General features: G+C 37.2%; 1 protein-coding gene across 1 annotated transcript in view; it reads left to right on the top strand.

The window, feature by feature from the left end:
• The first annotated feature begins 293 nt into the window (after positions 1-293).
• LOC144455665 (uncharacterized) overlaps positions 294-24,926 on the top strand; it is a 38,521-nt gene continuing 13,888 nt past the window's right edge. Inside the window, exons 1-3 of the mRNA XM_078149094.1 lie at positions 294-444; positions 11,016-11,131; positions 21,793-21,923. Coding sequence (XP_078005220.1) covers positions 396-444; positions 11,016-11,131; positions 21,793-21,923 — 296 coding nt within the window. The 5' untranslated portion in view covers positions 294-395. The remainder of the gene's footprint in view (positions 445-11,015; positions 11,132-21,792; positions 21,924-24,926) is intronic.

The following is a 24,926-nucleotide window of genomic DNA, read 5'->3' as shown; positions in this document are numbered from 1 at the left end:
TCATTCCCTCCCAGTTTAAATTAGAAATATAAACCAGCAATATTTGTATTGTGTTGCTGGTTAAAACATACACTTTCATGAAGATAAGACTTGAGCCTGTGAATGATTTAATTGTAAAAAAACAAAAAAAAAACCTTATGGAAATAATTTCCCTGTTGTATGTAGAACAAGTCCTGTTGAGAACAAGATATGTTCCTTAGCGTGTGACTGAATTCCTAATGACCTTTTCTTTGGCATTCCATGGAACTGGACATTCTGAAACTGACTTCATAATAAGGGGAGTGAATGTTCCATTCACCAGTTTTGTCAACAAGAGCTGAATCTCCACAGATCTGTATAGAAAACAGTCAATAAGGACCCTTCAGGTGAAAAAAATCGCCTTTTGTCTCAGGACAATGAAAATTATTTTGATATTTTTCATCTTGGCACATTATGATTTCTCAGGTAAGGTTATGAAATTTAAATTCTGACAACTTAACAATACTAGGGCAGAGTAACCAAGGGAGAGCAATTTCCTGGACTGCATGTTGAGACACTGGACTCTCTCATTGATAATAAGGTTCACTACCAGGATTAAAACCATATACTTACTTGGTATATATTTTCTACTGTTTCTTCACAATAAAGTGTAAGTTCCTTATGGGCAAGGACTTTTTTATTTTTGTCTTTGTATCTCTAGCACTTAGCTTGACACACAGTAGGTGCCTAATAAATGCTTACTGAAGGAAGGAATATCTCTGGCAGTAAGTAATTGATCAGTTCAGAAAGATTAAAACATCATACTCCATGTCAGTTCTGAAGTGGAAATTTAGCAAGATGGTATGGAAAAAAAGGAAGGAAGGAAAGGAAGGAAGGGAGAAGGAAAGGAAAGGAGGGAGGGAAGGACAAAGAAAGAGAAGGAGGGAGAGAAGAAAACTTTGTTAAGCTGCTATGTACCAGGGACTGTGCTAACCACTTTACAAATATCTCTCGTAGCTAGAATTGTAAGAAGCCTACGAGAGGCCCTAGCCAGTAGCCTGCTCCTCCATCACGGCTAGGACAGGTTCCTGCGTTTTTCTGAACTTGGGATTCAAACAGCCCATGTTCACTTGAGGGTAGCGTTAACTGTTGTAGACTTGACTGACGACTACCTCTGAGGGAGACAGACAAATGGCTTCTGTCTGGGAAGAGAGGACACCTTGTCATGAGCACCAGTACGGAAGAAGGTTTCCAGGACTTCTAAGATTTGGGTTGGTGGTCTGTTCTTATAAAGCAATATTATTTGCATCATTTGTGTATATCGATGGATAAAATTCAATTGCATGCATTGGGAAGTATATCTAATTGGTATATCTATCACATTAGTTATGACAAATACTGGTAAATCAATTTTAGCCATGTCCATGTATTACACGACCTTCATGAATTTCCTTTGACTTTTTTGTGTGATTTTAGTAAAAAAAGAGGAAACAGTTATGTGGCAGTGAGATCATTCTATAATAGATTAAATTGCATGAATGAATGAAGGCTTTTCATGAATTTTTTTTTCTAATCACCTGTTTTCCTGCCAGTTAAGACTTTATCTTTGTTTTTCATGGGAAGATCAGTTCTGATTCTCACATTTCTCTTGTTCAGTAACTTAGCTGATTGTGGTGAAAAATGAGATTTACATTCAATACTTTCCATGCTATCTCATTTATTTATTCTCTGATATAGACTGACTTCTATTAAAAAGGTTCTAGCTTTTCCTGAAATACAGCTGTTTCAATTATACTGCACTTTTTGCATGATAATTAAAGTTAATGGTAATTTTTATTATATATGATTATAAGCCCAGGTAAGTAATAACTCTACTGTAGGATTGAAATTATACTCTTTAAAAATCATATATAATTAAAATTAGCCAGATAGGAAAGACCACAAGTGTGTCAATTTCAAAATAAAGATGTTTAAATTAATTTTTAATATTAGTTTTAAAATTTTAAGTTCCAAATTCTCTCCCTCTTTCCAGACCCTCCCCCATCCATTGAGAGGGCAAACAATATGATATCCATTACACAGGGAAAGTCATGCAAAACATATTTCCGTATTAGCCATGTTGAAAAAAAAGGCAAGAAAAATAAAGTGAAAAACAATAAGCTTCAACCAGCATTCAGAGTTCATTGGTTCTCTCTTGGGAAGTGGACAGCATTTTTCATCGTGAGCTCTTTGAAAATGTTGTTGATCACTGTATTGGTCAGAGTAGTTAAGTTTTTCATGATTGACTATTGTTACAATATTGCCGTTACTTTGTACAAGTTCTCCTGGCTTGCTCACTTCACTTTGCATCAATTCATATAAGTCTTCCCAGATTTTTCTGAAACTATCTCCCTATTAATTTCTTATAGCACAAGAGTATTTCAACACAAGCATATGCCACAACTTGTATATCCATTCCCAAACTGATGGGCATCCCATCAACTTCCAATGCTTTGTCACCACAAAAAGAGCTGCTATAAATTATTTTCATACAAATAGGTCCTTTTCCTTTTCCTTTGATCTCTTTGGGATACAGGCCTAGTAGAGGTATTGCTGGGTCAAAGAATATGCACAGTTTTTTAGTCCTTTGAGCATAGCTTCAAAATGTTCTCCGGAATGGTTGGATCAGTTCACAGCTCCAGCAACAGGACACTAATATATCTATTTTTTATTTCTGTTTTTGTTTTTGGTGAGGCAATTGGGGTTAAGTGACTTGCCCAGGATCACACAGCTAGTGTCTGTGTCAAATGTCTGAGGCTGGATTTGAACTCAGGTCCTCCTGACTTCAAGGCCGGAGCTCTATCCACTGCACCTCCTAGCTGCCCCTATATCTATTGTTCCGCATCCCTTCCAGTATTTATCATTTTCCTTTTCTGTCATGTGAGCCAATCTAGTACATGGTATCTCAGTGTTTGTTTTAATTTTCATTTCTCTAATTATTAGTTATTCAGAGCATCTTAAAATATTATTATAGCTAGCTTTGATTTCTTCTAAAAATCACCTGTTCACATCCTTTGACCATTTATCAAGTAGGGAACAGCTCTTACTCTTATAAATCTGGCTCAGTCCCTGTGTAGTCGAGAACTGAGGCCTATATCAGAGAAACTTGTCATTTCCTCCAAATTTCTTGCTTTCCTTCTAATTTTAGTTGCATTGGTTTTGTTTGTGCAAAACCTTCTTAATTTCACGTAATCAAAATGATCCATTTTACCTTCCATGATCCTTTATCTCTCTGGTCACAAAATCTTCCCTTATCCATAGACTTTACAGGTAATTTTTTCCATGCTCCACTGATTTGTTTATGAAATCACCCTTTATGTCCAAACCCATTTTGACATTATCTTGGTAGACAGTGTGAGATGTTGATCCATGCCTAGTTTCTACCAGATTGCTCTCATGTTGTCCCAGTTTTTGTCAAATAGTGAGTTCTCACCCAAAAAGCTTGGATCTTTGGATTTTTCAAATACTAGATTACTGTTGTGATTTACCTTTGTATATCCTGCATTTAATCTATTCCACTGATCAACCACTCTATTTCTTAGCCAATGTCAAATTGTTTTCATAATTACCATTTCATAATATAATTTTAAATCCGGTACTACTAGGCCACTTTTCTTCGTATTTTTCTTTCATTGATTCCTTTGACATTCTTAATTTTTTTGTTCTTCTAGATGAATCTTGCTATTATTTTTTCTAACTCTATAAAATAATTCTTTGGTAGCTTGATTGGTATGGCACTGAATAAGTAAATTTAGGTAGAATGATCATTTTTATTATATTAACTTTATCTACCCATAAGCAATAATTAATCTTTCTCTAACTGTTTAGCACTGTATTTATGTGAACAGTGTTTTATAGTTGTATTCATATAGTTCCTGGGTATGTTTTGGCAGGTAGATTCCCAAGTATTTAATGCTATCTACTATTATTTTAAATGGAATTTCTCTTTCTGTTTCTTCTTTCTGGGTTTTATTGGTAATATATAAAATGCTGATGATTTATATGTGTTTATTTTACACCCTATGACTTTGCTAAAGTTGTTGTTTCCAGTAGTTTTTTAATTGATTCTTTAGAGTTTTCTAAGTATACCATCATATTGTCTGCAAAGAGTGATAGCTTTGTTTCCTCACTGCCTATTCTTATTCTTTCAATTTCTTTTTCTTGTCTTATTGCTACAACTAGGATTTCTAGTACAAAAAATAAATAATAATGATGATAATGGATATCTTTGCTTTATCTTGAAGTTATTAGGAAGACTTATAGTTTATCGCCATTACAGATATTACTTGTTTTTTAGATAGATAGGTACTGATTATCATTTTAAGGAAAACTCCATTTATTACTATGTTTTTTAGTGTTTTTAATAGTAATGGGTGTTTTATTTTGTCAAAAGTTTTTTTTCCTGTATCTATTGAAATAATTAGGTGATTTTTGTTATTTTTGTTATTGATATAGTCAGTTATAGCTATAGTTTTCCTAATATTTAACCAGTCCTTTATGGTGGGTAAAAGATGAAATGACTGAAAAAACAAAGATTCAACCATTTAAGCTTATCAATTTATTAAGCAATGCATGCCAGTTGCATAACAAATCAGGACCAGACTTCTTCAGCTTAGGGCTGGACTGAATACAGGAGGAGACATATTTTTATGGATTAAAAACTATTAAATAAGACCAATTAATTAAAATAAAACAATTAACCAGAATATAAAATTAGGCAATCTGATTTCTAATTGGAGGAAAGATTAGGGACTATCCAACTTGGGAGGGAGAGAGCAAACAGGTGCAATTCCCTGAAATCAGAAGAAGAGGTATCTACTCCCCCCAAGTGTTTGTACTTACTCAAAGGAACACAGAAACACTAACTAATTGACTAACCTAGGGCCAGGTTTCAGATAAGATATATGGGTTATTTGAGAAGCATAATTGTGAGAAAACTCCTAGCATCAATCTTAGGATCTGACTGGGTCTCTGGGCCCCATGATCTAGGTCCTTAGCTAAGGGTCTCTACGCAGTGGGTAGAGATGGCCCAGCTTCCCAGCCATACAGGGCTAGGTTCAAACAATGGAATGTAGTTTTCTCTCAATTCCCACAATTGAATAAAGTTTATCACAAGAGAGAAATAGACTAGACCCATAACTGAATAGAAAGGGAACTGAGCCAGGTGCAGAATTGAGTCACAAGATGGAGTCGGTGTTACTCATTCAATTCCTACTATCACTTGCTGTTCTAATCCCCTCAATTCTTTCAGTTCCCTCTTTTGATTTGTGGAGGAATGACATCCCACTCCCCCCACCTCCCACGGATCACTTATCTAATAAACCAAATATAATAAGATTTTTCAAATATTTAGAATCAGAAATACATACGTCAAATCTATGTAAGTCAAGATCAAACTACTTAGATGGCTAACAATGAACTAATTTTGAGAAGGGATGGTTACATGTCACCAAAGTAACCAAGAAAACTTAAACATAAACATAAACACCATGAAATAAAAGGCTAAAGAAACACAACAATTGTCATCAGCATAAACTAACATCAAGTCTCCTCGTATCCTAGTAACTGACTGCCAATGTCCATTTAATCATCACATTTTGTCTTGAGTCCTAGATGTCCGATGTTGTCACCAATCCCTGGAAATCTCTTGGACATTCTGTAACAGGCTTCATTCTCAGAACAGTTCTGAAAGAGGCTCTGCTTCTCTGGTTCCAAGTCACTTGTAGAGATTCCTAGATAATTCTGATAAAATCTGCTAGTGACAATACTTAATACAATTTTGTAGAATCTCTTCAATTTGGTTTACCAAAACTGAAACTTAAGAGAATTTTCAATTTCTATTTCTTTATCTAAACCCTGTACCTGACAAAAGAATCTTTAAAAAAAAATCATGAGAGTCTAACCTGTAAAATGAACTCTTCTTTCTTTTAAAATTATCAGGCACATACTTTAAAAAAGAAAAATGATTTCATTTTCTGTACACTTAACAATGCAATTTTTATATAAAATCCTTAATCCAATTTTGAGAACTTATTACTAAAATAAATTCAAAGCCTGAATTTTTATACTAGATACATTTGGAAGCCAATCATATACATATGTATTTAGTTCTAGAGAAAATAATTGAATCCTGTTCCTTTCTCAAAATTTACTATTCCATTTAATTAGAAAGCTTTTACATTATATCTGTTTTATTACTTTGTCTAATTCCCCTTTTAGAAGGATATCATCCCTATATTATAAATTCATCACAAATATGGATTAAAATGATGATACTTGTATCTTCTTATACTAACATAGGGATTTCTAGCCTCACCCTAGATTCAGTATTGCATTCACAAAACTTCTACTACTCACTTGCCCTCATTATAGAAATTTACTGTGAAAGGAAAAGGAGGGATATTGTTATGACAATATCAAGACTCATCTCCTCAAGGGCACAGACTGATCTGAGGTCTACGTAACAGGGAAAGAAGACTCCCTCAGCTCTGCTTGATTCCAGTTGAGTCATATCTGACAGCCAATCATATAGTCACGAGCTATCAAAAGCCAGGCTCAGGATTAAGCCGGTGGGAAAACTTCCTGTTCAGAAAAGAAATACTGCAATAGAGAAACTGAGTCAAAAGGATTCTACGTCATCCACTCAACTTTTCCCAGGAACAGACATGCTTACGGTGCAGTTCTCAGACTGCAGCACATCTGCTAGCGGCTTCGTGACAATTCAGACAACCATCCCTGTATTCAAAACTCAAAACAATAGTAAATTATAGTCACAAGAGTTTTTACCTCTCATAACATAATTTCACTAACCATAGCTTAGGGCTTCAATATTATTCATTTCTTCATGTCTCCCTAACAGTTAGATTTCATCCATCCTTTACTTACAAATTAAAACTAACCTCATTCTAGGGTTTCATACTACAGCAAATACAGCAAATATAGTTGATTCATATAAATGTATTGAAATACATCTGCAAACCATCCTATACATTGTCATAATTTTTACAATAGCCAAAAATTTTCAAATGAAAACCCACTTTTTATTCTATAAACTTATTCTGTTTTAAAACAAAACATACCCCATTGAATATTTAACAGTTTTCAAATTTCTTTTATCACATTCTTTTAAAAGCTCAATTCATAATCTAACAGCACCCAGATTTTTTAAAAGTTGTTTTTCTAACAGCATTTTTGATATAATGATTTCCCAAATTTTACACTATAAGAAAAATTTAGAAATAAAATCATGACATATACAATATCATATATTTAAAACATGAAACAAAGCTGCTCTCCTGAGCTGTACTCTGGTCTTTACCCAGGAAGAGCTCCTGCTCCCCTGCGACAGCAACTGCTCCTGTTTCTCTCGGCCTGAAACTGTGACCAGGCTGCCTTGCTCTCCCGTATCCACAAATGCTAGTGTTCTTCTCTGCTTTAGAACTGCAACCAGAGTGCTTCCTCCCTCGGGACCAACTATATGTACTCCTGTCCACCCTGGAATTGAGACCCAGAACTGCTTATGTGCAAGAGAGCTGCCGATCAGCTCTCGCTACACCCAGTGCCAGCAAAGAGTTCTCTGTAACCTCTTGCTGCCCAGATATGAGACCCCCTGAGAACGCTCAAAGCCACTTCTGCCGCTGCTACCTCATGTGTGCACTTCAGACAGGCTTCCACCCCAGTGTCACAGGCCTCTCCTGCCATCCTCCCAAGTTGTCTTGGGCTGGAAAAACATCTCATCTTGACCTTTTGTTAGTTCTGCCAAATTCTTCCAAATGTTGGTCAAGCCAAAATTTGATTTGAGGCATTATTTTGAAGTTGTCTAGAGGGGAATATTAAAAGATTTCAATGGGTTGCTGCCTATACTTTGCCTTCTTGCCCCACTCCTCTCATTTCTTTTCCCAATTTTTCCTCTGCTGTTCTTATTTGATTTTCAAAATCTTTTTTTTAAATTCTTTTTTTAGATCTCTTTCATTAGCTTTTCCAGTAATTCTCACGGGACCTGTGTCCAATCTACATTTTTTACATTGAGGCTTTGCTTGTAAATGTTTTGGTTTTTGTTTTTTGTTATTTCTTCTAAGTTTGTCTTGAGCTTCCCTGTAACCATAGTAGCGTTTTAATGTTCAGATTCTGTTTTTTATTGTTTTTTGCTTCTTTTCCCAGCCTATTTCTTGACTTTAAACTTTATGCTAGAGTTGGGCTCTGTTCATCTCTGGTGGGGTAGGGCTTACTATTCCAAGCTTCAGGCTTTTTATCTCTGCTGTTTTCACAGCTAGCTCTTGGAGTCTGTACATTTTTACTGTTTTCAATGTGGTGTGATCCAGGGTGAGGTGTGATTAGTTATTTCCTGGCCTGCATTTCAGTCTCTACCCAGGAAGGGCCTCTGCTCCCCTTGTGACTACAAACACTAGTGCTCCTCTCTCTATCCTGGAACTTCAACCAGGAACTGGGGTTCTTTGCTCTCTCTCTCTGCACTGGAGCTGTGACTAGGGCCTCTGTTCCCTTGTGGTCACAAGCATTCCTCTTCACCCTGAAACGGGCACCCAAAACTATGTCATGGGCATTGGAGTTGCCAAGCAGCACCTGGTCCTGCACCCTGGTCTCTGACCAGTTGTCCAAACCTCTTACCATCTCTGGATAGTCAGAGCTCCCTGAACTGCTTCTGCTTCTGTTTTTGCAGCTGCAGCTTCCAATTCCCATAGCTGGTATTTCTGTCACATTATGTTCCCCCATCCCAGCGTCACAGACCTCTCATTCTGACCTCCTAAGTTTTCTTTGGCTGGAAATGTCCACCCTGATCTTTTGGTGGCTATGCTGTTCCAGAATTCGATTTGACACATTATTTTAAAGTTGTTTAGAAGGGAATGTCGGGAGAGTCCAGCTAGGATTCACCCTCTACTATGCCATCTTCATATCTATGTCCTATGACCAAGATAAGGATTTGATCTAAGTGTTGGGTTATTTGGTCTGGGCCTGGATATGAATCTGGTATATGATGTGGATCTGGCCTATTTCCCCCACATCATGCAAACCCTACAGGTGCCCCTTCACTAACACACTCTGCTAGCAATCCCTCCTCCCTAGTACTTCCAGCAGTCCATGGAAAACGGGACAGGCTTGACATTGTAGGAAGGACAGAAGCCAAAAGCTTTTGGCAGTATCTGCAGTTCTGGACAAGGGCCAGATCACTGCTGCGCCATGGAGAGGAGCCAGTGACAGGATGGAGAATCTCCAGATGGCAGCTGGCCAGAGATAGGACACTGCAGTTGATCACAGAAGAACCACTTCCCATTTAATGGTTTTGTCTATCATGTATAATTCTGAAGAGCAACATGTGTGTGTAAATGTGTACAATATACAATGATTATTTTTCTCTCTCGTTGAATTTTGAATTCATACCAGTTAAAAGCAGATATGATATAGCCTTACCACACTGATATGCTGTTATATACCACACAAATAATAACTTTCATAATGTATATAGCTATTTAAGGTTAAAATATCTCATTTGTATCCTCACAACCATTGGCAGTATGTGCTATCATCCACATTTTGTAGATGCGGAAACTGAGGTAACTAGGAATTAAGTAACTTGCCTCAGATTACACAGCTAGTCAGGTCCAGGCTGGATTTCAACTCGGGACTGTCCCAGTTCCAGGTCCAGTGCTCTACCCAAGGTACTAGTTAGCTGCATCTAAGATTTGCCACCTTTGTACAATTACTTCATGAGAATTTTCAGGCATGCTTAGGACACAGAGAAAGACAAACACACATACACAGGAAACCACTCAGGTAATTAAAAGCTTCCAAACTCAATTTATCTACTGCATAGAAAGCTTCCCTGGGCTCTGAGGTTCTTTCTTCCTAGCAATGCACGCAGCTTTATGAGAGTCAGTTGAGAACCAATGGTAAAGAAGCCTAGTCTAATTCTACTTTTCTAGGCTAAATATCATTAGGCTCAGAAAAGAGAGAGGCCAGTAACCCCTCAGAGTAGTACTTCCTTCTATAACAGATCAAATGTCCTGCTTCCCTACTTGTGGTTACACAATTTGCTAGATCCATTTGCTACATCCATGCACAGTCTCCACTCACAGGGAGGTGATAAAGGGTTGGATCAGAGTCAACAAATCTTAAAAAAAAAATAAACAATTCTGAGGCTGATTTATAGTCTATCGACTATGTTACTTCCAGGCAAAGGTAGAAGCAGTGGCCAACCTCTGGTGGTTGCTTCAACTGGGCCATGGGGCTAGTTTACAATTTAGCACATCTGTATCCCAGAAACCCTAGGGCTTCTCTGCTACAATTCAATAGATGTTTATTAAGTGCCTATTCAGCACAAGTCACTTTGCTAGGTGCTGGAGATATAAAGATTTTTAAAAAAAGGAAATCATCTCTGCCCTTAAGTTGCTGAGCTTCAAAGCAACCATAAGTTACAGAAGGCCTGCTATTGATAATGTGTTTATTAGAAACTGGGATATACGGGCATCAAAATAATTTGAATTTTTTTACCTAATCTATAACCTACATATTCCATGTGAAGATAATTCCATCTTTTCCATCATTTATTTTTACCAGATTACTCTTTCACACAAAGTATGAGATGTATGTATGCAGATCCTATATGTAGCCCCACCATCTGCCTGGTACGAAAGGCAACACAAGCTGCTCCACAAGGGACCTAAGCTGTTTTCCATTTTATTAAACAGTCTCTACCCTGTCTCCCAGTCTCCTTGTTCATGCTGGCCACAGTTCTTTGTTCCTATTCCATTCTACCAATGCCCCAAACTTCTTTCACTAACCGTTCTCACTGTTTTGCACATAAAACTTTGACCTTGACCCCATGCCCCACTCTGCTATCCCAGGAAACTACTGACTTGATACTTGGAAATTTGAGGAAGAGTTTACAAATATTTTTTATGACTCCTTACAGAAGTGGAATCATATGCTTTAGTTCTCCAAGATAAGTTGTTCATTTTCTCTCAAATTTGTACTTATTTGATCTTTGTTCATGTTTGTTCCAGATGTATTCTGTCATGGGCTGAATCAAACTCCAACAGTAACAGTGACAGCTACAGACCATATACAAGCAAAAGAGAAAATGGCTTCTGATGCTTATCAATGGGAAATTGACGAGGAGGTCAGTCTTAAGTAGCAATAGAGCACATCACTGTGCAAAGATGCAGAAAAGGAATAGACCAAACTAATCAATTGAAGCCTAAAAGACACAAGGTTTCGCTAAGTAGGTTGGAACAGAGTTTGGTCATGGAACTGTTTATTTATGTGCCATCTTTTCACAACCCTTATCCTTTTGTCTAACCTGTCCATGTAAGAACACGTTCTTTAATGAAACTCAAAGAAGAGAATATGGAAACAATCCATCTATATCCTCAGAGGATCTCTTAAACCTGAAAGATATGATGGTAAAAGGTATGCTCTAGCTTTGGGATACGGAAAATCTAGAATGGATAGAAGGTGTAATTGCCAAGTCCACTATCCTCCCAGCCTAGTAAGTGCTGCAGCTGCCTGTGCTGTTAGCAATATTTAAGAAACTCCCCCCACACACATTCTTTCAGACAATCATTTCAGTACAGAAGGTGGCTAAGGAGCAGTTCAATACAGAGGAAAAGTCCTCATAGGCCTTCTCACACAACACTAGGTAGAATCATGTTAAAATAAATCTTGGTTTGGAACTCACCCATGAGGCAAACTCAGGAAAAGAAAGTTAAAAGGATTTTATTTAGAGACCAAGGCAGCAAGGCAGTGTTACTTTTATTAAACAGTTTTCATAAAAGGGCAAAAGTATTTTGATTGGTATACATAATTATGAGGAAATGGGATTAGTGCCATTTTAGCTCTTCTCTCATTACAGTATCATAGGGAGATGGGATTGCATCTCCTGAAGGCTAGCTCCTCATATACTCAAAGTCTAAACCAGGTTGAAAGTGGATTCATTAAGAGTGACTCGGAACAAATAGCTGACTTTGCAGTCACTCCCTCTGGTGCTAACCATACTCAGAGCGTAGCACCACAATTGAACCTATATCGCTCCTCTATCCTAAACTGCATCATCCTAATCTCTGCTTCCTCTAATTTGAAACTTGGCTTGAGAATCGGTTCTTTGCACCAGTGGAGGCATTGTAAACACAAGCAAGACACAATCACTATGAGGACACACAAGAGATCAACAAACAGATACTTTGGCCATGAGAGATTTGGGATCCTAGAGGTTGGCCGTTCCCATAGGGACCAGGGTTCTTTCCCATCCTCCTGGAACTTTTTCCAAGCTTTTCAAACTAAGTCTATATGGATCTGAATGTCATCAAAATTGTCAAGAACTCGGGTGCATCACTCTCTGTCAGAAGGAAATCTAGAGCCAGCCCATTTTGTAAGACCGCATCGCTAAGTGTGTGGACTTCAGTATTAAGGTCCTCTACTGCACCTATGATTTTATTAAGAATTACTTGCAAAAATGTGTCCATTTTATTCAATAGTGCTATACTGCATCCCATCCCATACATGAGCAATATGATAGAAAAAGCCCTGTTAGGAAGAAGTATGGCAGAAACTTAGATGGCAGTTCAATAAAGTCAATCTGTGGATGTCCAAATGCTAGGGTTGCCCACTTTCTCCTATTTCATGGCAGTTTTCTCCTCCAATGACTTAAACTGTTGACAAAAAAAGACATCTAGAGACCACACAATGGGCCTCTGCATAAACACTGTGGGAAAACCATGACAGACAAACTTGTAGTGCAAGGGCCTCAGTTCCCAAACCTATGACAGTCCAAACAGAAAAGAAAATCAGCCTACAAAAAAGATAACAGGTCCATGACCCATAGAACTAATAAAACAAGCAAAATTATAACAGGGTGAGTAAAGAAACCCAATATAGTTGTAGTTTTAGGGGTTTCAAGTCCTTTGGCAGGGTCCATGATCTTCAAGAATCTGACAAGCATTTCTTGTGGGTCTCAAACAGCTGTGCATGGGTCAAGGCAGATGTGTGGTAGAATTTCATTAGCCATCCCAAAGTCACTTAGAGATTCTCTAGGTAATATTGCTAAGGCCTGCTAGTGATAAGACAGTATAATTTGGTTAAACATGATAAGGTCTAATAAAATTGTTCTTCCAGTAATTAGTTCATGTGGTGAAAGCCAGTTCAGACCTTATGGATCCAATCCTATTAAAAACAGAGCTATAAGAAGAACACCAAGTTAAAAACCAATGATTCGCCTGAAACTTCAGAGAATTTTGGTTTTTACATAGTGCTTGCTTTTCCTATCTTTACTCAAACTTTGTGTCTGTTATGGACATTCTGATACATCTATTGACAGGCTGAAGGAAGAATCTTAAAGATCCATGAGGACCGGATTTGGAAAATCAATCTTTCTGTCGCTTAATATTATCAGACAGAGACTTCAAAATAAGAGAAAGATTATTTAAATTTTTATTTAAAATTATTAATGCAATTTCACATGTAAAATCCTTAATCCAATTTTTAGAACTTATTACTAAAACTCAAAGCCTGAATTTCCCATTAGAAACATTTGGAAGGGGTGTGTGTGTGTGTGTGTGTGTGTGTGTGTGTGTGTGTGTGTATCCTAGGCCTAAGATTTCTAACAGTCTAATCTTGTTACTTTCTCAAAATTCACTACTTCATTAATTTTCTTTTAATTTACATCTTTATCCTGTTGCCCTTTTTAGAGGATATGTTATCTTCATATCATCCTGAAAGAATGATATACTTCAAGGACCTAATCATGAATATATAACTATTAGCACAGGATGTCAAGGCTGAGTCATTTACTCAGTTGCTTGAGATATGGAGCTGACCACAAATTCAGATTAAAAATAATGAGATCTTTCATACTTGCATCCTATTACGGTAACTCAGATCTTTTTGTATTAATTTAATAATTAATAGATTTAGTATTATAACAACAAAAACTTCCACTGTTCACCTGCCTTGATTATAGAAATTTGCTTCAAAAGGAAAAAGGAGGAATATGGTTATTACAGTACCAAAACTGTCTCAAGGGCACAGATTGACCTGACATAAGCCATAACAGGGAAAAAATTCCCTTATCTCAGTTTGATTCCAGGTAAGAGTCACAGTTAACAGCCAATCATACAACAAAAATTCACATTATTCACAGGATATCATATCCAAGCTTAGAATTAACCAGGAGGGAAATTTTTTCCTGTTCAGAAAAGAAATAGTACAAGGTGAAAGTGAGTCAAGAGGATCCTACCTTTGCCTATGCAAGGTCACACCCTCAAATTTCCCAAGCACATACACCTGTACCAGTTTCCAGACCACACTCCCTTTGGGTAGCATAGAGCGTCCTCTTGAACTATTGGCTTAATGACAATTCAGACAAACATACCTGAAATCAAAATTCATAATAATATCAAATTATAATCCCAAGAGATTTTACCTCTAATAGCAAAATTTCACTAATCACAACTTAGAGCTAGGATATTATCATTTTTCTCATGTGGCAATAATATCTAACAATAAGGATATCTTATTTTTGCTTCATTTATAAATGAAGAATAATTTAATAAAAAAAACTCCACATTTTTGGAGTTTCACAATACAATGAATACATGATTGTTCATGCAAAACCCCAGAAAAAAATGCTGACTGTGGTAAGCCTCCAATTGGTATTTCTTATTTCAGTATTTCTAAGGCAAAAATGAAAACTTTGAATGTAAGGTCTATTGTTACTAAGTTGGTTCCAAGATGCAACTTCAATACATACAATTCATTAACAGGAACAATTTCATAATTTTCATAAGTAATAAGCAAATAATGTCAGGTAAAACTCACTCTTGGGGCAGCTAGGTGGCGCAGTGGATAGAGCACCGGCCCTGGAGTCAGGAGGACCTGAGCTCAAATCTGGCCTCAGACACAAAATACCTCCTAGCTGTGTGACTCTAGGCAAGTCATTTAACCCCAACTGCCTCACTAAAAAAACAAAAAACAAAAAAAACACCAAAAAAAACCCCTCACTCTCTACTATTAGCAAACTTGTAAGTCCCTGCATTTTGACTGTGGGAGTGATCCTAGTTTCTCAAACTCCATTACTTTAGCATTTTACAGCATGCAATCATCAGGGCTAATAGGATCTTATGGCCCAGGCTGAATAGAAAGTCCTCAAAGTTTCACAGATAAGGGCAACTTAAAAGGTCTTTGCTACTTCTACCCCCAAAAAAGAACAGTAATAACATTATTATTGATTTTACAGCAAAATATACTCAATAAAATATTTAACAGTTTTCAAGTGTTTTGACCACTTTCTTTAACAGCTCAATTTATAAAAGATTAAAAGAGAATTTAACTTCATAATGACATAATTGTAACGGATTATTTTTCAAGTCAACAGCATTTCTGATACGACGGTTTTCCAAAACTCACAATACAAGAAAACTTTTAGAAACACAATAAGAACATACAAAAATAATATATTTAAAACATCAAACAAATATTTTACTGGTCAGATAACATCTATTCAGTTGAATGCACTTCCATTCAGTTGAATGCACTTCCAAATACTTTATGTAGAAAATAATTCAGTATATCACTTTTGGCAATCTATGCTGACTACATTCAAGATAAATACAGAGTAATTTTGCTCCAATTATGCCTTTAACAAAACTTACTTTTGCACTTTCTAAACATATTGCTATAATGCCAAATACTAGTTATCTTTTCCTTTAAGGTTTGATTTCCTTAAATACCGAAAATATATCTTGAGACTGGCCAATTGGTGGCTCCAGCCAGCAGGATGGGGAAAAGGGTGGTAGTGGGATAGGGCAGAGGTAATGACTGGGGCCCTCTGATAATCTGAAGATGTCACCTTGGGGCAGAAGCTTCATCCTGCACCAGTTTTTTGCAAATTCTCTTAAAGTAAGCCTCCCTTTTGAAGTAAAACACTGTGCCCCCTTTCATTTTGTAAATCTACCTTTCTAGGCCTTTGTCTCTTCTACTCTATCTTGCTGCATTGTATACTTGCCAAAAAGACTATTTTATGGAGAACTCACTCAGGGCAAGCTTTCACATGGTAGTCAGAAGGAAGAAGTGATACAAGGACAGTCTCAAGGCCTTTCTCAGAACTTTGGAATGGATTGTGTGACACTTGCACAGGACTGCTTAGCATGGTGTGCCCACATCAGAGAAGGTACTATGCTTTGTGAGCAAAGTAGAATTGACATTGATCAAGAGAAACACAAGCTGCTCAGACTTGGAGAATTCACCCCAAATGTTCACATGGACCATTTGTGCCCAATCTATGGTAGAACATTCTGAGCTCGTATTGGTCTGATCAGCCACAGTTGGACACACTGAAACATCACTCTAGCATAGTGATGTCATTTTGGTCCTCTTCAAAAACAAAGAGCAACCACCACCCAACCAAACAGCTGCATTGCAACCCCAGACTTTATGACCACTACAGATTTTCACATCCTTAGCCTCACTTTCTTTCTCTTTCCTAAGTTCTTTCTTTTCTGATTATTCCCTACAAAAGTGATTCTTAAGAGTGCCATGGTCTTTGTTTCTGAAAAATTCAGATGATACAGACATGGTAATGAGTCTCAGCTGGAAAGGTCCACCCAGCAGTAAGTACCATGTCTGTTTTTTGTTTTGTTGCATACACAGCTAACAATAAACAAATTCCCCTTATTTATCTGGCTTAATTTGCTTCTCACAATTATCTAACTACCAAGTCCAGTCTGAACCAAGTTCTACCACTCAAGCTTTGGCCACTCCCAGTTGAACTGGAAGTATTCCCTTGCCCCAAGTTTTTAATAGCTTCCCTAATGGGGAGTCAGCAGGAGGTTTACTCTGTCCCAACTCCATAATGACACCAGTATTCCTTGCCTTTCTGTTCCTTGGTAACCTAATGCTGGGCAAGACCACTACTCATCACTGGTCCCTTTTCTTCTACATGATGCCACTCTTTTGCTTCATGCACAAATAAGAATTAATTTTGGATTTGGGACCTATTTTTCCTTGGCCTTCAGAAGTTTGGGAGTTTAATTCTCTGCTCACTTCATAGCTGACTGACCATTGTGGGATTCCACTGTGATCCGTGATTGGACAAAGTTCCACATGCTGGCTCACCAGTAACAGTTACACAAACAAAGTGGCTCCTGGTTGGCTTGCCAAATTTGTTAAAATAAATCGTGGTTTGGAATTCATCCTGGTCAAGGAGGCAAACTTAGGAAAAGAGAGTAAAGAGGATTTCATTTAGCACACCAAGGCAGCAAGTCAGTTGGGTGCAGCCAGCTGGATTCAAAGTGCTTTGCTTTTTATAGAAAGGAGTAAAAAACTTGTATATAAGAGCAAAGGTATTTTGATTGATACACATATTTATGAGGAGATAGGATTAGTGTTGCCTCAGCTCCTCATCTGTTAAAGTGTCACTGGGAGATGGAATTAGCATGGGGAAATGGGATTAGTGCATGTGCATACCACCAGATCATGCAGGCTAGCTGCACACTTATTCAAAGTCTAAACTAGGTTTAAAATGGATTTACTCAGACTTGTGCTGTGACTCAGCCAAAGGATCAGACTTTGCACAATCACATGGAGGCAGAAATTTTTAAATGGACATTATTGAGCTAAACAATCTGAAGAATTTGGAAGACACCTGTGGAAGGAGCAGCATCTGTTCCATGTAGGCTAAGATGATTTCTACTTAAGGATGGTCAGGGGATATGAGAAGCTACAGGCCCGAGGTCCCTCTTCCAGAAGGATGAACAAATAAGGCCACACCATAAGATACCTTGCATAAAATCATTTGATTTCTTTCATGATATTCCACTTGTGACTAGTTTAGTTATTTATTAAATACTTCATAAAATAAGCTGCAGGCAGTTTGTGTGGGGGGGGAAGGGATGGAGGGGAGAGAGAAGAAGTTGCGGATTCATCAAGATACCCCCATATCAATAACTCTTAAGACCAATTTAATCTTAAGGGGAAAAAAACCCACTTTAAACTCAAATCAATGAGACCAAAGACAAAACAGGATTACCAAAAACATCACCTGCAAACAATTCTTCAAGCAAAGAAGAAAAGATTAACAAAGTGATAATACTAATATTCATACACTGATATGTAATTAGAGAGCTTGCTTTGTGCACAAAACTTATACAGCTTGTGTACTGGGGAATCGAGTATAAAAACTTTCAAGTGTACCAATAGCTTGAAAAATATTTGTCCCAGCTCAGTTCAGCTGCATTTACTTTGAGAAGGTGGGGGGGAGGGTGTGTAGAGAGAATCCAAAGGCATTCACACAAATTTCATAGTAAAGTATGAAAATAATTTTTTAAAGGGTAAAGTCCCACTATCTGTTAAAAAAAACATACAGTAGAGGCTTTAATGTCTCCAAAAAATTTTTTTTAATTATCAATTTAAATTTTTACATTACTGTAATGAACTTCTCTGCTTTTAATAGGCTTCTCCAAGACAAGAAGGTATAATGACCATTAGCAACACAAAGCCATTAGTTCCCAAGCAAAGTTCTCTCTTGTGCATGTGTCCTTTAATGTAGAGAGGAGGAAAAGAGAAAATTTCTGACCAAAGTCCAAAAGTCCAGACCTTCCTTCTGGCATCAGAGTGCACCTGAAGAAATCCTTACAAATAATTTCAAATAGTCTTTAATTGACCAATTCTACTCCAGAGCCCCAGATCCCACCACTCAAGCAGAACTGGAAAGAGTCCAAGTCTTGGTGCAGGGAAGAGAAATGGTATTAACAATCTGCACTGATAAGCTGATAAGCCTGTGCCCAAGAACATCTTAAGAAGGGGTCTTTAACCTTCTTTGTGCTATAGACTCCTGTGACAGTCTGGTGAAGGCTATTGACCTCTTCTCTCAATGATTTTAAATACATTAAATAAAATACATAGAATTATAATAGAAAAGTTAGTCAAAATAAAAATGTAATTTTTTTCTTCATGTAAATTTACTTAAATCTGTCTACAGACTACCAAAGAGTTTGTGAACCCCCAGTAAAACTAAGTTCCCCTGCCTGTAATAATCAAGATCTCTCTTGAGGCTGCCTGGAATCAGGAGTCTGCTGCCCTGAACTCAGCTTTCCTAGACTCTTGGCACTCTGTAGCTGGTGCAGGCACTATTATTGATACTCTTAACTTCCTCCGTTCCTAACTTCCCTGGCTTCCTTCCATTTTCCACTTCTGCTTCCATAAGGGTCTGGTGGAAAGAGAAGGGGGAATGTCTAGTGACCTGGTTCTCCTATACTGAGGCCCTATGACAACTCTCTTATCATTTTCGTTTTCTGTCATATTAATCAATATGATAGCTGTGATGTGGTACCTCAGAGTTATTCTGTTTTGCATTTCTCTAATCAATAGTGATTTAGAGCATTTTTTCATATGACTATAGACAGTTTTGATTTCTTCATCTGAAAATTGCTTGTTTATAGCCTTTAACCATTTATCAATTGGGGAATGACTTTTAGTCCTACAAATTTGACTCAGTTCTCTATATATTTGAGAAATGAGGCCTTTATCAGAAACACTGGCTATAAAAATGATCCCTCTCTAGTTACCACTCCTAAGAAAGCTCTTCATACCAGCATATGGAATTAAGACAATAAAGTCCAGTTTGGGGGAAAAAAATTTTTTTTCAAAGAGTCAAGCTGAAAAAGTTGTTCTTTATTTTAGGAGAAAGGGGAAGGATTTAACAGATAGCAGACCTTTGATGTTTGTGTTTTTAAGTTTCATTATTTTAACAACAATTAAGTTGTCTTAAACTTTGGCTTCTTAGATGAATAAAAATGCCTTATAGTTGAGTATTCAAAAAGTGCTGTACTTAGAAAAAAAGTATATAATTCCCTGAGTACATACCTTAATAAAACTTCTTAGACATACTGGTGAACAGGTATATGTAGGCATGGGAAACACAGAAAGAACATTCCACTTGGAACTTTACCCAATAGGCAAAAGAGAACCATTGAAGGGTTTTGAGTAGAGAAGTGATCTGGTCAAATATTTTAGAAGATTAGCTTAATAGTTATGTGAAAGCTACACTGGAGTGAGAAAGTAGAGACACTACTCTATTACGATACCATTGCAATAATCCTGGCACAAAATGATAAAGGCAGGGAAATGTATGTCCAAAATTGTAGTGAGAAATCTGCTAGTACTTGACAATTGATTTTATGTGGTATGTGAGGAAGAAGGGGTTTGAGCATGCTTAAGAGGACCCCAAAACTCTGCTTGTAGACTTAAAAGTGGTTTCATTTAAACAGTAACAACTGCGGAAAGCCATTGCTATAGAATTAAAGTCACAAAATCACAATCTAGTCTAAACCTAACCAATAATCCTTGTTATACCATCCTCAACAAATTGTCATCCAGCCTCAGCTTGAAGACCTTAAATAAGAGATAACCTACTACCTCCTAAGTCAGCCCATCATATTTAGGGTTAGTAAAATCAATAAGCACTTATTAAGTGCTACTATACGTTAGGCATTGTGCTAAGTGTTAGGATACAAAGAAAGACAGAAACTATGCCTTTCTCTGCCTTTAAGGAGCTCACAGTCTAATGGAGGGAGATAACTTACAAGTAATTACGTACAAAGAAGATGCATATATGTGCATTATATATATATATATATATATATATATATATATATGAAACACACACACACACACACACACATATATATATATATATATATATATATATATATATATATATACACATATTTATTTATTTATTTATAAGAACACTTAGAGGTAATCTTGAAGGGAAGGCACTCACATGGAAGTGGAGGGGAAAAACCATGAATAGGGTGGGGATAGTGGAGTGGGTTGTTTTTGGTTTTTTTTTTTGGTAAACATTGGGATTTTAGTAAGACTAGGAATAAGACAGAGAAAGATTTATTTTTCACGTTTTTTCTCACATCAAGAAAAATGCAGATGCTGCTATAAAGTTCCAATCTTTATTCTTGGTTCTTAACTCTGAATCCAAGCAGAAAAAACCTGATTACTTTTTATTTGTACCTACATTTCAAATAGATGAAGATAGCTAGCAAATACTTCCCCAAGTTATCTAGATTCTTCAACTGAATCTCATAAATCATATTCTCCAGACTTTCTGCCTCCTGGCATCCATTTTATGCACATGCTCTAGACAAAGAAATGGTTTCCTGCTCCTGCTCTCCCTTTGGTGTCCTGTGATCTCAGACTACCCAGGTTTCCCGTCACAGGCTTGCGCAAGAAAACAAGCAAATGGTGCTGTCAACGATGTTGTTATTACTCACCTTGGGAAAAAGCCATCATTGTTGAGCCCCTTGATGAATTTATGATATAATCTATGCCCAAGATCTCAGTTACCTTACAGTTTACAGAATAGCCTCTGTCTTGTGTAATATTTTTCCGACAACACAGTACAACACAAACTCAAAGGGGAAGCTACCTTGGCAACCAAGCTACACTGTTGTCATGAAGAGGTCTCACCTGGCTCTCTCAATTCTTTCCAACACAGAAAGCCCTGTAACGACTGTAAAATGAGCCATTTTAAATGCCAACTTCTCCCTGCTTTTATCCGTAATCAACCACAAAATGGAAGCATCTGTTGCCTCATCAAAGTAACTAGAAGCAGCTTCTGCCTTCCCCTACCCATGGCTAAGTTGCCCTACTTTCCAATTTCTGTTAAACTTCCTTAGGCAAAGAATGAAAACTCCTAATAACTGAGATGAACTATGAAAAAAAACAATAAAACAATCCTTTATGAAAACTGAAATTTGACCTGTTAATTTTTTTAAGGAGTATTCATGTGATATATTCCAATCAAGACGAAGGAAAAAAATTCGTTTTTGCTCCCTAAAGATCCATCTACTGTGTGGGACTAATAACATCACCTATCCTAGCCTCTGTGTATTCTGCTATGTGAATATGTAAGTAAAACAAACGAAACAATTCTTTGATTGATTAAGGGTATTTATTTGGTTGATGGTCTTCTGTTTACTTCTGAGAATGTTTTCTCTTTAGGTGTTATCTGGATGGCTTATTTGTGTAAAGGAAATAGATCAAGGCAATCTTTCATCTAATTGGAAACTTTTCCTAAATAACCTGAAAACATAATACCTTGCAGGCCACTGTTTATCAGGGACTAAACAAAAGAAGTTTCTTAATCAACTTGAAGAATCATAGGGCGTTGGCCTTTGAATAAAGAAAACTGATGTGACATAAGGAACTGTTAATAATTGGTCAAGAAGACCAACCATGGATCTTTGTGGCCTAAGCAAAAGCAGTCTGGCCCTATTAAATACTTCAGTATCATCTTTTCCCTTGTGGAATGAGGAGCAATATGATAATTTCTTCCCTTCTTAGCCCCCATAAAACCAGGAGTAATGGTAATTTGCAGCAGAAGCCTCTGGTCAAGGGAAACGTGTTTGCACATGGCCTAAGAGGAATTCAGGGATGTTGCTTCCTGAACCCAAACTTCTGTGTAGAGGAACTGGGATTCTGAATTCCTTAGACAACAATGATCTCAGAATCTGCTTTTCTAGAAGAGCATGGAGATCTCTAGGGCAGCAACAACTCTGAAAAGCGCCTCATGGGTAGCTTCAAATTCAAGAGTTTCTAAGGGAGTTTGAGAGTTCTAGATACTTTATCTTCTAAAGGACAATTTCCTCATGCTTTCTGCTCCTTGGAAAAGGATGAGGAAAGTCCATATGCATCCTATGCAGTGTCCTGCTTTGATCTTAAAGCCACCAAAGATTTTGATACATCATAACACGAAGAGAGCAACATCCAGAATCAACCTATAGATAATCAATTGCAGGAAACCAGAGACCAAAGTCATCCATCAGGAGCACTGTAAGCAGCCCTGAAACACCAGAGGCATGCATTGGTACTCCTCACGTGTATCCTGGTATCACATGGTCCCCAAATGCAAGTCTTTCTACATGTGATCACTATATGTGTTCACTTTCCCTGCTGATATTGAGTATATTTGTTGGAGAATGATCCCTAGTTTTATTTGGGAGATGTTTTGTTGCTACTTTTCTGATTACGTAATTTCTGTAAATGCTTTTGCTTTGAGCTAATTGTGTCAATGGCTGATAATTAAATGGCAAACACATTGGTGGGGGCTCATGAGCAATAGTTTTAGAAGTAGAGCCCCAGTCAAGAGGATATTGAACCTTTAACCTTGCCTTCTGAGGTACTCTACTGGAGGTTAGAGGTTGACCCCCAGGGATTGCACTTAGAGAATTTGTGGATTGTTTTTTACATCAACATGAGAATCAGTAATTTGAGAATGTTACCCAAATTCTTTCTCAACTAAAACAACATTCTACTGATTTAAGTGACAGACTGTTATAGCAGCGTATTGGACTTGAAGCCAAAGGCCTGAGTTAGAGTTCCTGTTCTGCCACTTGCTACAAAAAATTAATGGTTAAACTCCTATGGACCTCAATTTCCTCATCTATAAATTGAGAATAACTCCTCTCTTCCCCTGGCCTGCTTACTTCACATAGGTGTTTTTAATATCATAAAGTTTAGAGCTAGAAGTCTTAGAGATAATCCACTTATTTTATTGGAGAGTGGGGATGGTATGGAGGGATTGAAGCCCAGAGAGGAAAAGTTACTTGCTCAATGTCTCATTATACCTATTAATACAGAGGACTGGAAGTTACAATTAGAAAACCTGCATTCTTTTTTATTTCCCACAGTGAAGTATTATGTGAACCTTAGGCAAATTAATTTTCTTCTCTGAGCCACAGTCTGCTCATCTACAAAATGGACATAATCATACTTGTTTTTATGTCACATGTTGAGTATAAGCAAAGTACTTTGTGAGATATTAAGCCTTCTAAAAAGCTAAGCTATTAGCAGGACAGAGACTGCTAAAGCCTGCTCAAACCACTAGGCTTTTCTGTGTGAGCATTTACACCTCATAAACTGTCATATGCCACAAATTAGGGCTTGATTCAGTTTCATTGATTGTCTAGACTTAAGAAAGTGAAGGAGAAATTTTAATAATGTAGATCAAACTTAAAAGTGTATCATGTGTACTTCCTCCCCCAATGTCTTTCGTTAAACATTTACCTGCATATTAGAATTGTTACTATTAGTACTAGTATGGTTACTTTGCACAGCTCCCAAGTTCCTTCTACTTAGATTTTCATCCAGACCAAACACTATCTAACTCAAACACCTAGTCCAAAAAGAATACAAAGAAGAAACATTTATTAAGTACCTAGTGTATGGAGAATATGGTGTTAAGCAGCTGAGAGGAAAAGTAAAGTTTAAACAAAATGTTATGAACAAGATTCTAAGAGCAGTAAGGGAGAATGGGGCAGCAGCGTCCTTGCTAGGAATTCTAGTAAACTGGGGGGCTAGAATGGCAGCAACATTTGGAGAAGTAGTGCTGGGAGTGAAAAAATATTATGCTTAAATCCTTGAGATCTTGTTTCTAATCTAGTCTCTGGAATCTTGCAGCTGTGTGACTTTGTGCAAATCCTTTAATCTCTCTGAGCCTCATCTTCCACATCTATGATGTAGGGATACTAATATCTGCACCACCTACCTCACAAAGATCTTGTAAGAAAATTGCTTTGTAAAGTTTAAGGCATAACTGAAGCCAGTTCTTGTTATTATCCCAGTCTATTGGATATAATAGCTATAAATGCGAAGTGATGTGCTACATGTTAAAAATTTAAATATAGAAGACAGTCCTACCCTCAAGAAGCTTGCTTGAAATCAAGGGTTTGATAAGTACTTACCAACATAAAGAAATATTTTAATAACTAGCTTATGATACGCTTACCATAAATTCATGGTATAAAAAAACCAGTGGGGCCCAAGAACCTGTTTCAGCAACCTTATATAGGTCTTAGTTACATAGGCAGGATGGATATAGTCGAATTTTACAGAGGCAGAAGGGGAAGATC

Source organism: Phascolarctos cinereus, unplaced genomic scaffold (assembly GCF_003287225.1).
Source record: "Phascolarctos cinereus isolate Bilbo 61053 unplaced genomic scaffold, phaCin_HiC Scaffold_2;HRSCAF=192, whole genome shotgun sequence".
Classification (NCBI taxonomy): Eukaryota; Metazoa; Chordata; class Mammalia; order Diprotodontia; family Phascolarctidae; genus Phascolarctos; species Phascolarctos cinereus.
Note: the sequence above shows the minus strand (reverse complement) of the source record. Positions and strands in the feature narration are given on the sequence as shown.